The 12,717-nt window shown below is 40.7% G+C and overlaps 1 protein-coding gene across 1 annotated transcript in view; it reads right to left on the bottom strand.

Annotated features, from left to right (window-relative positions):
• Positions 1–2,220: 2,220 nt before the first annotated feature.
• CUNH8orf34 (chromosome unknown C8orf34 homolog) overlaps positions 2,221–12,717 on the bottom strand; it is a 270,042-nt gene continuing 259,545 nt past the window's right edge. Inside the window, exon 12 of the mRNA XM_026647343.1 lies at positions 2,221–2,303. Coding sequence (XP_026503128.1) covers positions 2,296–2,303 — 8 coding nt within the window. The 3' untranslated portion in view covers positions 2,221–2,295. The remainder of the gene's footprint in view (positions 2,304–12,717) is intronic.

The following is a 12,717-nucleotide window of genomic DNA, read 5'->3' as shown; positions in this document are numbered from 1 at the left end:
AACTGCTTTTAAAAAAATGAAAGATGAAATTTTCACAACACCACATGATTGCAGGAGCCTAGGCTTCAACAAAACACCAAGTATCATTAGAGCTGGCATTGCTGCAGAGTCCAGCCATCCTGCCACACTCTCTAGGAAGTGTGTCCTTCCCTTGATATACTGGTTGAATTCCCATAGCTTTATTGGGAGTTAAAGATTTTTACTGAGGGTGAAATTTACCCCAGTGCCTAAGACCTGGGCAAGTTCTGTGCACCACCAAGATGCATAAACCTTGCTTTTCCCTTCTGCACCCAGGAGACTTCCTCCTTGAAAGCATAAACCACCCACACCCCACCCGTTTTAACAATTCACCCAAATATGTCATTCAAGTTCTTACAAAAGTAAGCACTTCTAGAGCCAACAAACTGCCAAAGAGACTGGCTGGATTCTAATTTCTCTCATGCAACAATCCACAACATTACCAGGCAGGTTCTGAATAAGGAGGGTGAAATCCTGTCATCATCCTCCCACCACTTCCTAAAAATAACCAAATCCTTGTTAGGTTTTGACTTGTATAATGGGCAAACAGGATATGCACAAAGAATCAATATGGAATGGGGTTATCCCAGACCATTCCATAGGCACATACACACACAGGTGCTCAACCCCCTCCCCACCCCTCCACCCCTGGCCCTGCCCCCACCCCACCCCTTCTCCCAAGCCCCCACCTCTGCCCCACCTCTTCCTGCCCAGTTCTGCCCCCTCTCCCGAGCGCCCCCGTCCCTGCTCCTCCCCCCCAGTGCCACCTGCACACCACGGAACAGCTGATCGTGGTGGGCGGGAGGCACTGGGAGCAAGAGGGGAGGAGTTGATCGGTGGAGCTGCCAGCAGACAGGAGGTGCTGGGCAGGAGGGGACACCCACAGAGTCGGCGCTTGCGAGCGCACACACACACACACACACACACACACACACACACTTTCAAGCATATTTCAAGTGTGCGCTATGTAACCAAGTTTTCTTCATGAACTAGGGATAAGTATAAAGGTCCCAATCCTGCAATGAGCGCCGGGGAGGTAGACTCCATTGGGCCATCAGTCTACCTGTGCATAGCTCAGTGCAAGATTGGGGCCAGAGGTATTATGGTTCATAAAGCAAAATATCTGAGTCAGGAACATTTTCTAGCATGCTCTTCCTTGTGGTCTGGTGTAAACAGTTACCTGCCAGCATTCAGTGTTTTTGAGTGAGGAAAAAAAAAACCAACCAATATACCCACATTGTTTGAGTGTTCAGGATAAGGAATTCATTTTTATTTCTTAAACAAACTGATGGTGGTTACAGTCTGTTTTTGTAACAGTTGCAAGCAGTTTCATTATACAGTTATGTCTAAGATACAGAAACAACTGAACCTAACTGAAGACAAAAGAAAACAAGCTGCAAATATGCTTAACAGAATCAACAGCTGAATGAGATCAGTAAATGTACTCATCATCACATCCCTTAATTTGATATTTGTGCACAGACATATCTTAAAATTCCAAACAAGCAGCTTACACCAATTAACTTGTTTAAAACAGATAATTTGTTTCAGTAATTTATATGGGTAAATAAAATTCATTTTCTACATGAAATTCCCTTAGTACTTTATTTTTGGCATGCACGTTTCATTCCTCATGTGTGTATTCCATTTTAACAGAGTCTGTGTTTATTTTTTTAAGAACAAAGTATATAAACTCAGTACAAAGCTATGTGACATAGGCAACACCTGTTTCTGCTACACCTCTCTTCCTTACCCCTCTCTCTTTCTCCCCCCGCCTATCCCTCTCTCCAGGTGACTATGGTGAGCAACTAGCTCTCTGAGAGACTTGAACAGGACATACATATTGGTAGATGTGGGTGAATGCTTTAATGTTTATTAATCTAAAAATGAGAAAAGATTACAAAAATATAAGGAGTAGAAAACCTTAGACAAGTTAAAATACATAAATCTTTAAGCAAAGTTTGTTTTGATCAGGCAAAGTTTAATATATCAAATGTCACTCCAAAATAACAGGGATATAAACTAAACAAAATACATTATACTAACTATGTATTCAAAAGTAACAGTAAACCTTCTTTACCTAAGGACACTGTGCCATAGTTAGTAATTTGATTCGGTGCATTACAGCATCCACACAGAATAATTCTATTTAAGTATTGTTGATATTATAAAAATAACTATTTAAAATTATTATACGTAAACTAAAACAGATCTTCAGGTGTAGGTTTGATAATTATGATTTTGTTTTAATTAAATTCTTCAATATTCCCACTGATTTCACAAACCTGTGAAAATAAACACAAAACAAGAAAGTAGTGCTGAAACCATTATATACAAAAACAGAAATGAGAAATCTCGATCCTTTACTGTGTTTGCTATATTGTGCAGGATTTCCCATATTTCCACATAGAATACTGTGACCTAAAATGAAGTGATGTACCACTCCATGGAGACCAAATAATGTATCTGATGAATTCAGCGTCTAATCACTAAAATATCCATCAGCAGATGACAATTTCCATGATTTTATTCATTATTTGAAAGCATTTAACAAGGTTTTAAAGTTATTGATGAATCGTGAGAAGCGTGCAGTGTAGGAAGCCTGAGCTGAGTTGGTTAATTGCGATTAATCAGATAAATCATGAGACACTGTTTCTGTTCCTGACTGAATAAGCAACCACCACGCAGCTCCAGGGTGAATACTTACCAGTGCAAATTTAAAATTCAGTTTCCACAAATACTTACACGTCCATGCAACTTTGATATTTGTTTTCTGCAAACATTGCTGGTAACAAAAGAATAACAGAGATGCTCACAGAAAGCAAAGATAGGAGTGTTCCTGCAAGTGGATCTGCTTGTGAAAATCCAGTGGCAGGATCCATCCCATAAAAGGGACATGAAGACATCCAAACCAAATTCACGTGCAGACTTGAGGGAATATCCCTGAAGGTTTTTTTTACCAGCCTTCTCCCAACTCTACTAAGCACAACAAGAACTAGCAAAGTACACTGATTTCATATTTATCCAATTATTTTGAGCACGCACAAATATACTACTCATCTGTTGGACCCAAGGAAGTGCCACAGGAACAAACGACTTTAGTTGGAGATAACCACCCTGATCTACTTGTAACAAGATGTTTATGTTTCTCTTTCCCAAGGAGTAGGTCTGGATTTTACATATGACTCTATCCAGCTTTGTACATGAGTATTCAACAGAATGCATCATAACAGAAATAACACCTGTGAAATACTAGCTAAGTCCTTACTGCACATTAACCTTACACTTATTTCATTAATTTCTTTCATCTTTAAGTTGAACTCAGCGGTTCTCATACTTCATTGCACCGTGACTCCCTTCTGACAACAAAAATTACTACAGGACCCGTCCCCCTGCATCTGCCATGTGGGCTGAAGCCAAAGCCCAAGCCCTGCTGTCCCAGGGCTGGTGTTAAATTTGCTGGGGACTGGGGCTAAAGCCACAACCCAAACCCTGCTTCACAGGGTCTGAAGCCGAAGTCTGAGACCCACCGCCCAGGGCTGAAGCCCTCAAGCTTTGGCTTCAGCTCCCGGCGGCGGGGCTCAAGCTTTGGCTTCAGCCCGGGGCCCCAGCGAGTCTAACACTGGCCCTGCCAACCCCATTAAAAGAACTTTGGGGTCGCGACCGACAGTTTGAGAACTGCTGGAAACTGTTTTTCTTAGAAGCACCCATCAGACTCAATTTTAATAAAATGTAGCCAGATTCCATTACACTACTAAAATCTTTGCTAGGTTTGTTTCCAGAAATACCTAGTATATTGCTGGCACTGATTATTATTATGATTACCAAGATACTTTGACCCTGTCTTGACAAACATAAAATGTGAGGTTTTCAATCATGCTAACGCAATCAAAATTGCTTAACTTGATTAAAAAGCCCTTTTAATACCCACTAAGATGCAAGCTAATGTGGTTGAAATGTGTATTAGCTGTGTTGTAGCCTAGGCTCCCCACAAACAACTGCACTAACACCTTTTTTGCCTGCCAAGACAAGACTTTGGTGTTTGAACTGAAATGTTTTCATGCCTTGCAATGGCAGGGTGAAGGATGAGGGAAATGATGTAGTGACCAAAAGCCCCAGTGAGTTTTTTCCAGTCACTTATTTCCATGATTTTACTCCATCATATCTATCTACCTACCTACATACCTGATATACCAGGCCCAGCTCTAGACACCCTATCTCAAAGAAGATTGGACCCCTTCTATAAGTCTCCTGAGACAGATGATGAAAGTTTTTAGAGGTATGGAAACACTTCTACATGAGGAGAGATTGAAAAGATTGGGATTGTACAGTTTTTGGAGATTACAATGAAGATGTCATGATAGATATATGCAAAATAATGAATGGCATAAAGAACGTAAGCGGGGGGACTCCTATATACTCTCATAATACAAGAATAAGACAACATTCAATTTTTTTTGTAACACAATGCATAATTAACCTCTGAAACTTGCTGCCACAAAATATTACTGAGGTCAAGACTTAAGTGATTACACATTTATATGAATGAATTTATATGAATGTTACTGGACAAAAAGATATAAGGGATACAATACTTCATGCTTCAGGGCATAAACCTACCTACCTACCATTAGTAGACAAGGGTTATGGAATAACCTGTTCAAAAGGCAAATTTCTTCTTAATTGTCCATTATGTGTATTCTTACACCTTCCTCTGAAGCATCAGGCACTAGCCACTCTCAGAGATGGGATACTGTACAAGATTATTCAGCATGGCTATTCCTATAATACTATGCTTGAAAAACTGTCAAACACCCAACAGAGAGTGATATCTTCCTTAGATGCCATCAGGTCACTCAGGCAGGAAACAGCTTTGGAAAGGTACTTGACTAAAGCTACTGAAAGATTCTGATTTTCTAATATAAGGGAGGGTGACAATAATTTAATGCTTGTACAGATAGCACCTAGTGGGCCTAATTCTCCCTTGATTAGTGGCAGGACACCAGAATAAAAATTATGAGTAACTGAAGTCGGTGAAGTGGCATAAGATCAGAATCAGGCGCTCTATTTGGAATGCAATACGCAAAACATTAACTAACTAATTCTCACAATTTTACTGTGAGGTTGGCAGATGATATTACTCCCATTCTACAGACTGGGAAAATGAGACACAGAGAAGTTAGGTGGTATTTAGACACCACAGTGATAGGCACATTAGTATTGCATATTGAGAGATTATGGGCTTGTCTACATGTCTCTGCACTGTGAATTGCAGCACACACTTAAGTGTTGCACCGTAACTGCCCCATGTAGATCCTCCTAGCCCAAACTAAAGGTACCTCGTTTGCATTAACATAGTCCTATTTAAAAGGGAACTATGTTAACATGAACTAGATACTTTTTAATTTGTGCTAAAGAGTAGTTACAGCACATTTTAATGCAAACTGCAATTCACCCTCCTGCTAAATAGACTGTGGATAGTGTAGACAAGCCGGAAGTGATTTACTCATGGGCCATATAGAGAGCCAATTTCATAGATCAGGGATTACAACTCAACAGTGCTAGCTCATGAATTTTCCCACTAAAGGGGTTCCTCAGCCACAATTATTTCTTTTATATATATGATATATAAACATAACCCCTCCCAGCTCTTCTTTCTCCCTAAACGTAAGCCTTTCCCACTTTGTGCTGCAGGGAGTTACTGCAGCTTTGAGTCAGAGTAACTGTGAGTCTTGTAAAATGTATTACACAGATGTTGGAGGGATTTAAAGTTTTAAGAGTGTAGCACAGTCGTCTCCAAACTTTTTTGATTGCGCACCCCTATCAGTAAAAAATTTTTGAGCACGCACCCCCTGCCGCGCCAGCTCTACCATTTTTGCTGAAGCAAAAAAAAAAAAAGCCGCTTGGACTCCCGCCCCAAAAAAGCTCCTCCTGACGCGCACCTCCAAGGATCCTCTTGTGCACCCCACTTTGGAGACCACTGGTGTAGCATACTAAGGGCCGCAGAAAGAAATCAGCTCTTTTTTCATGAACTCTTCACCTCCTGGTCACTTCTGTACATTGGGATCACAAAGTATTTTAAATTTTTCCTGGTTTCTGTGGCAATCTGACCCTTCTGCTGAAACAATCAGCCAGCTGTGAAACCAAGATATTGTCCAGACCTTATGCAGTGCAGAAGGGTATGCATACATGGTTTGATGCTCCTTTGCCATCCACCTTATGGAGTCATTTATACCTGTGCAAAGTGGGTGTAGGATGTTACCATTCTGACTTGCTAGCATTTCATATCTACTTTGCACTCGCTCTGTACAGGTGCCAATGTGCAGGGCCAAAGAGAATGAGGTTCATGGTCTCTTGAACTGAGCCCTTGGAGATCATAACTGAAGGAAAGTTAAGAATATATGACAAAAACTATAATAGGTTACAGAATATCATCTCTGCCTGTTGTGACAGTGCTCTGCTACTATAGTGATGGTTGTCATAAGAACCAAGAAAGCTAGACAGATAGGGCTCAAACTTAACTCTGCACTGATCCCTTTGCACTGCTCCTGTAGTGCAAAGAAGCTAGAAAGCTGCCAGATCTCCCCAGCTGGGAATACTCTCTGCAGCCCCCAGCCCTCACGTAAAGGATTTATTGAAGAGACAAGGTGGGTGAGGTAATATTTTTTGGACCAACTTCTATTGGAGAAAGAGACAAGCTTGTCTCTCTCACCAACAGAAATTGGTCCAATAAAAGATAATACCTCACCCTTGTGCCTCTGGATATGAGTCAACAGTGTCTGGATATGAGTCAACAGTGTGCTCTTGTTGCCCAGAAGGCTAACGGCATTTTGGGCTGTATAAGTAGGGGCATTGCCAGCAGATCGAGGGACGTGATCGTTCCCCTTTATTCGACATTGGTGAGGCCTCATCTGGAGTACTGTGTCCAGTTTTGGGCCCCACACTACAAGAAGGATGTGGAAAAATTGGAAAGAGTCCAGCGGAGGGCAACAAAAATGATTAGGGGTCTGGAACGCATGACTTATGAGGAGAGGCTGAGGGAACTGGGATTGTTTAGTCTTCAGAAGAGAAGAATGAGGGGGGATTTGATAGCAGCCTTCAACTACCTGAAGGGGGGTTCCAAAGAGGATGGAACTCGGCTGTTCTTAATGGTGGCAGATGACAGAACAAGGAGCAATGGTCTCAAGTTGCAGTGGGGAAGGTCTAGGTTGGATATTAGGAAACACTATTTCACTAGGAGGGTGGTGAAGCACTGGAATGCGTTACCTAGGGAGGTGGTGGAGTCTCCTTCCTTGGAGGTTTTTAAGGCCCGGCTTGACAAAGCCCTGGCTGGGATGATTTAGTTTGGAATTGGTCCTGCTTTGAGCAGGGGGTTGGACTAGATGACCTCCTGAGGTCCCTTCCAACCCTGATATTCTATGATTCTGTGATATCCTGAGACTAACATGGCTACAACAACACTGCATACAGGCTTTACTGAAGGCATTCCTGGGGTGGAAATATGGCCAGTGCATCACTGTAATCTTCACAGGTGCCACAGGGCCACAGCCATCTGGGCATTAGTTAGAGTAGCCAAGTTTGCTAAGGCCTCAATTCAGCAAAGCACTTAATGAGTTTAAAGTAGGTACTTAAAATTAAGTGTTAAGTACATCTCTACTCAAAAAATCATTTCACCATGTGACTAACCATAAGTGTGTGATTTGGTGAATCAAGGCCTATGCATGGCATCCACTTGATTTAGTCAAAATTTGAAGGAATATTGGTTGTGTTTTTGTGGAAAGTTTAGTCTTTTAGTCACATTGGCTACCTTTTTTAACTGACTAATTGTGACTAACCCTAAATAAGTCAGTAAAAACATTACTTTATTCTGTTAAATTCTTTAGTTAAAAAAATTATACCAACTTTAATTTCCTCAAAAGCTTTGCTTTTAGATGAATTAGCATTTTAGATAAATCATTTAACAATAAACATGTTGTTGAAACAACTTACATTTAGGTAACTCAAACCAGATAGTTCTTCAGATACAACTCAGAGTTGTTTTATTAATATATAGCTATTGGGACATTTTTATTATAACTTATATAGCTCACTTTATTTTATATTTGTGCTTTTCTTCTGATACAAACCTTTTTAGTATGACAAAGTGCATTTTTCAAACAACCAAAATAAATAATAATTCATTGTTATCTTTTAAACTTAGCTGTATATATATTTTCTTCTGGTTTATAAATGAAGTAAAATTTTGTAGACTACAGGAAATGATGACTGGCCAACGAATCTTTCCTAAAAGCCTAGAATCCCATTTGCAATGTTTATTTGAACATAAAGGGAAACCTTTTAAGTCTAAACTAGAAGTCAAACATTTATATCTATGTTACGGTATTTCTTGGCAGTTAATATAATGGATATTCATATAGTTTCAATGAGGATGAATTCATTTTGCATTTTGAAATCTACAAAATTATAAAACTGTGACAGGAACCTGGAGTAATGAGGGATCTTTTTATGTGTAGGATTTTATGGATAGCCTCACCATCATCTTTTTAACTGATAAATTTCATTTATTGCTTTCCCAGCTTCGTTTTATATAATGTCTAAAAATGTTTGTATTCATTTATTCAGGGGCACATTTGGTGCCCCCCCAAAAGAACTTTTAATATCCCATTTCATATTTCAAAGATTATGAAAGTTTTCTGGCATGGATAACAATAGGATGAGCTCTGCAACCACAGAACCACCAGCCCCAGTCCTGCAAGCACATAAGCACATGCTTTAGTGTTTGCAGTACAATAGTTTGTCAGGAAAAAATTATGCTGCTTCAACAAGTGATGCTATGTAATGTCTTCCTAACTGGTGGTAGTTTTACAATTCACTTGACTGTGTCCATTAGAACTCTGATAAGAAGAAGCTTTAGAAAAAAAAATGAGACAGCATAAATATTTGACTCTTATGAGATCACTGTGTCATGGTCTCATTCCTCATATGACTGTCAAGCAATGCCTGGGGAAGCAGCTGGCATCTCTCAAAATGGCACATAAAGAGTGGTATTTATTAGTATGGATATCAACTAAGGGCTCGGTTATGCCTCCCCCAAGTTGCTCTGCTGAGCCTCCTCCTGCCCAACATGACTAGAATAGGCTGTGCTGGCCTTTACACACTCATTCCCCATAGGGAGACAGTGTGGATGAGAGGTGCGTGCACTGACATTTCTCCCCTGGCCGAGCCATGCTCTCCTCGCTTCCTATATCTTGTACACTGCCATGGAGGGGCCTTCACGGAGCTAATTTTTATGCCACACAGGGGTTAAGCAACTGCTTTGCATACATACCTTACATCCAGATTGTTTCCTATAGAGGCAGCAGAGACTGGTTTTGCCTTATATTCATACCTATTGGAAGAGAATGTGAGCTAAGGTGTGTTGCTCTACTCTCCCCCAGCAGTGTACGTGACAGGAGAATAAAGATACTGACTAAAGGAAGCGTTTGTGTTCATGTAATAAATATTGCAATCAATAATTTTCACTGAGACTCTAGCTTTGCAACTCTTACTCTTGCTGAGTACCTTCAAAAAGAGGAAGGTTTAAAAAACAAAAACAAAACAAACCCCCCAAACCCAAACAAAACAAAACACATCCTGAGCCAGCGTAAATGTTTAACTTCTTGAGAGCACTGTCATACGTTTTTTCTACCAATGACTGACAAGCAGCTGGCATGTCTCACTATGGCATATCTAGAGTTATTTATTTGAATGGATACTAATTGAGGGCTCCAACATACCTGTATAGCACAACCCAATTCTCAGAAGTAAGGGCCCAATCCTTTCTAGTATCTGACTAAGCAAGTGGTTCCATTCTGCCAATAGTCTCAATCAGTAGGGCTTCTTATGGGGCAAGGTACTATTCAGCATGAATAAGAGTGGCAGAACTAAGCGCTCAGTGAGAAATGTAATGATGTGCCCTTTTAATGTGTCTTTTCTTTTGCTCTTTTGGGGTCTGATCCTGCCATCCTCACTCATGTTGAATACTCACATTTATTTTGCTACTAATTTGGTGCTATTCAGCATGGGTAAAGCTGGCAGAGTTGGGCCCTTTGCTTTGTTTCATCAGAGTTGATGACTGTCTCCCAAATTTTGTAGCCACTTTTTTCCCCAAAATCAAGCTAGAAAAAGAATAGTCTAGCCATATAAAGATGTGGAAATTATCTTTATCAGATACTTTTTATAAAAGCATTTAACCTGTGAATAAGGACACCAAAATTAGATTCTCTCGAACAAAATCTGAACTTCTTGTATTTGTAAACTTGGGCTGAGACTTGCTGGGTCTGCTACTCAGGGCAGAACCAAAAGAGAATCGGTGAGAGAAGGCTTCATCCTATGCCCACTGAAGTCAATTGTAAAGCTTCTATTGACTTCAAGTTCAATATGAGTAAAAATGTGGTGGAAAATCCCCTAACTCTTCTGTCCCTCAATTCAGGCTTGGTTTGAGGTCTATAACAGGGCTTAGACTGCAAATTCTTTCAGCTGGTGCCATCTTTCCATTGTGCACAGGGAACTTGAGCCATCCCCGCCTTTACCACAACACAAATAATAATGAACCAACCTTGCAGTATTTACTTTAATGTGTATGTGCTATATGAACCAGGCTGTGCAGGGTCTGTTTCCAGGGGCAAGCACTGAATGAACTTCTGCAGGTTCACTGGGAGGTTCAGTTTCTTCCATTAAGGGATTTTTAGCTACTGTGAGATGCTATAGCCCGGTCCTGCTACCCTCTGAAGGGGAAGTTGCTTCTTGCCAGACCCAGAGACCCTAAGAAATTGGAGGCTTTTTTCTTATCACCTCTCCTTCTGAGAAGGGAGTGGCCACCATGCACTCTCTGAAGTCACAGGGGAAAGAAAAGCAAGCCACCAGGCATCTGAAGACAGCAATGGTAAGGGGCGGAGGGGCTCTACGGTGGCATCTGAAGAGAAAAACGCATCAGCCCATAGCTGCTGATTTTTTGGTGGACCTAGGGTGCCATTTGAAATGAAAAGAGAATCTCAAGTCTTTGATTTTGTGCAAGTTCAAGGGTCTGTGCAAACGTAGCACACAGACCTAATGCAATCACCAGGAGTTCAGAGTATACAGAAAATCAAGGGAGAATAAACCCAGTAGCTGTAAGAGTTTTAATTGCTATAGAGGTCATGACACTTTCTTCTGAACCCACACTAGGGTAAAGGTTAGGGTAAAGATTAGGGTTCTTCTTTTGGGGGAGGAGGGCAGGTTAGGTTTTTTTTTGTTTAGTTATATTTTTAATATGGAGAGTTGAGTTAGACTCAAAGAATGGCAACTACTACATTCACATGATATATCTATTGACTGTGGCCACAAATCATGAATGGATAATATTTACACTGAAAGAAAAAAAAAACATTGTTTTAGGTACCAAGCAACCATGTTGGTGACTATTTTTCTTTTCTTCATTGTCACATTTCTCTTTTCCCCCATTGTCTTTTCTTTTAATAAATAACGAGTTCCAGAAGTCTCTATCCTGGCATTTAATGTCAAAGAAAACTCATTTTCACTTTGCTCTAACTCAGGGGTCGGCAACGTTTGGCATGCGGCTCGGCAGGGTAAGCACCCTGGAGGGCTGGGCCAGTTTATTTACCTGCTGACGCGGCGGGTTCGGCCGCGGCGGCAGGTTCGGCCGCGGCGGCAGGTAAAAAATCTGGCCCGGCCCGCCAAGGTGCTTACCCTGGCGAGCCGCGTGCCAAACGTTGCCGATCCCTGCTCTAAATGATTTGAACCGTTTAAAAAAAGGATTTATTTCCAATTGTTTTGGGTTCTTCCTGTTCTATTTTACAAACTATGGGCAACATTTTAAAAAGCACCTAAATGACTTAGGCACTTAACTCAAACTTCCAAAAGTTCCTTAGGAACCTAAGACCCATTGACTTTCAATAATACTTCAGCTTCTAACCACCTAAGTCATTTTTGAAAATGGGACTTAGTTAGGGGGAGATTTTCAAAGGCACGAATGTCAGCTAGGCACCTATTTCCCACTAAAAATTGATGGAAATTAGGCACTAAATTGCTATTTTTGCCTGTGAAAGTCGTCTTCTTTTAGACTCATAAGTAAGCTGCCGATTCTGTAAATGTTACCCAGTGTAACGCTCATTAGAAGATAAAATAAAAGAACACAAGGTGTCTGAGATCATTTGTCTCCTAACTTTTTGCATTGTTAGAGGAACTTTCTCACTACCCAAGACTAGCTTTACACCTGGGTGCTATTATCTTAAAGAAGCCAAAGAATGTGGAAAATATTATCCTTATGTAATTTATTAAAAGCTGAGTCAAAGAACAGGTGTTACTATTGTAAAGATTAATTCAGCAGCTTTTCTGTTCAGACCCATAAATTATGAACTTTCAGGCCCCTCAACACTAAATTACATATACAGTGTCCACGCAGACTTAAGTGTCATTTATTAACTTTACTCTAGAATGACAAATGAAATTGAATCTGTCCATACTTTGCCAGCTGCACTACCTGCAGTGAGCACTGAAAACTGGTATTATTAGGTATGCCAGGCTTCTCATTGGCTCTTCACTTTACAGCCATTTCAGCACCTGGGTTTTGGCAGGTCCTATTTTCTAGCAGTTAAAGTTCTGAACCTTGGGCTTGGCTACAACACTAACATTCCATCTCCAGATGGTTGCTATTACCAC

This window comes from Terrapene carolina, unplaced genomic scaffold (assembly GCF_002925995.2).
Source record: "Terrapene carolina triunguis isolate 2854851 unplaced genomic scaffold, T_m_triunguis-2.0 Scaffold58, whole genome shotgun sequence".
NCBI classification, from domain to species: domain Eukaryota; kingdom Metazoa; phylum Chordata; order Testudines; family Emydidae; genus Terrapene; species Terrapene triunguis.
The sequence above is the reverse complement of the archived record's forward strand: the minus strand, read 5'-3'. Positions and strand labels throughout refer to the sequence as shown.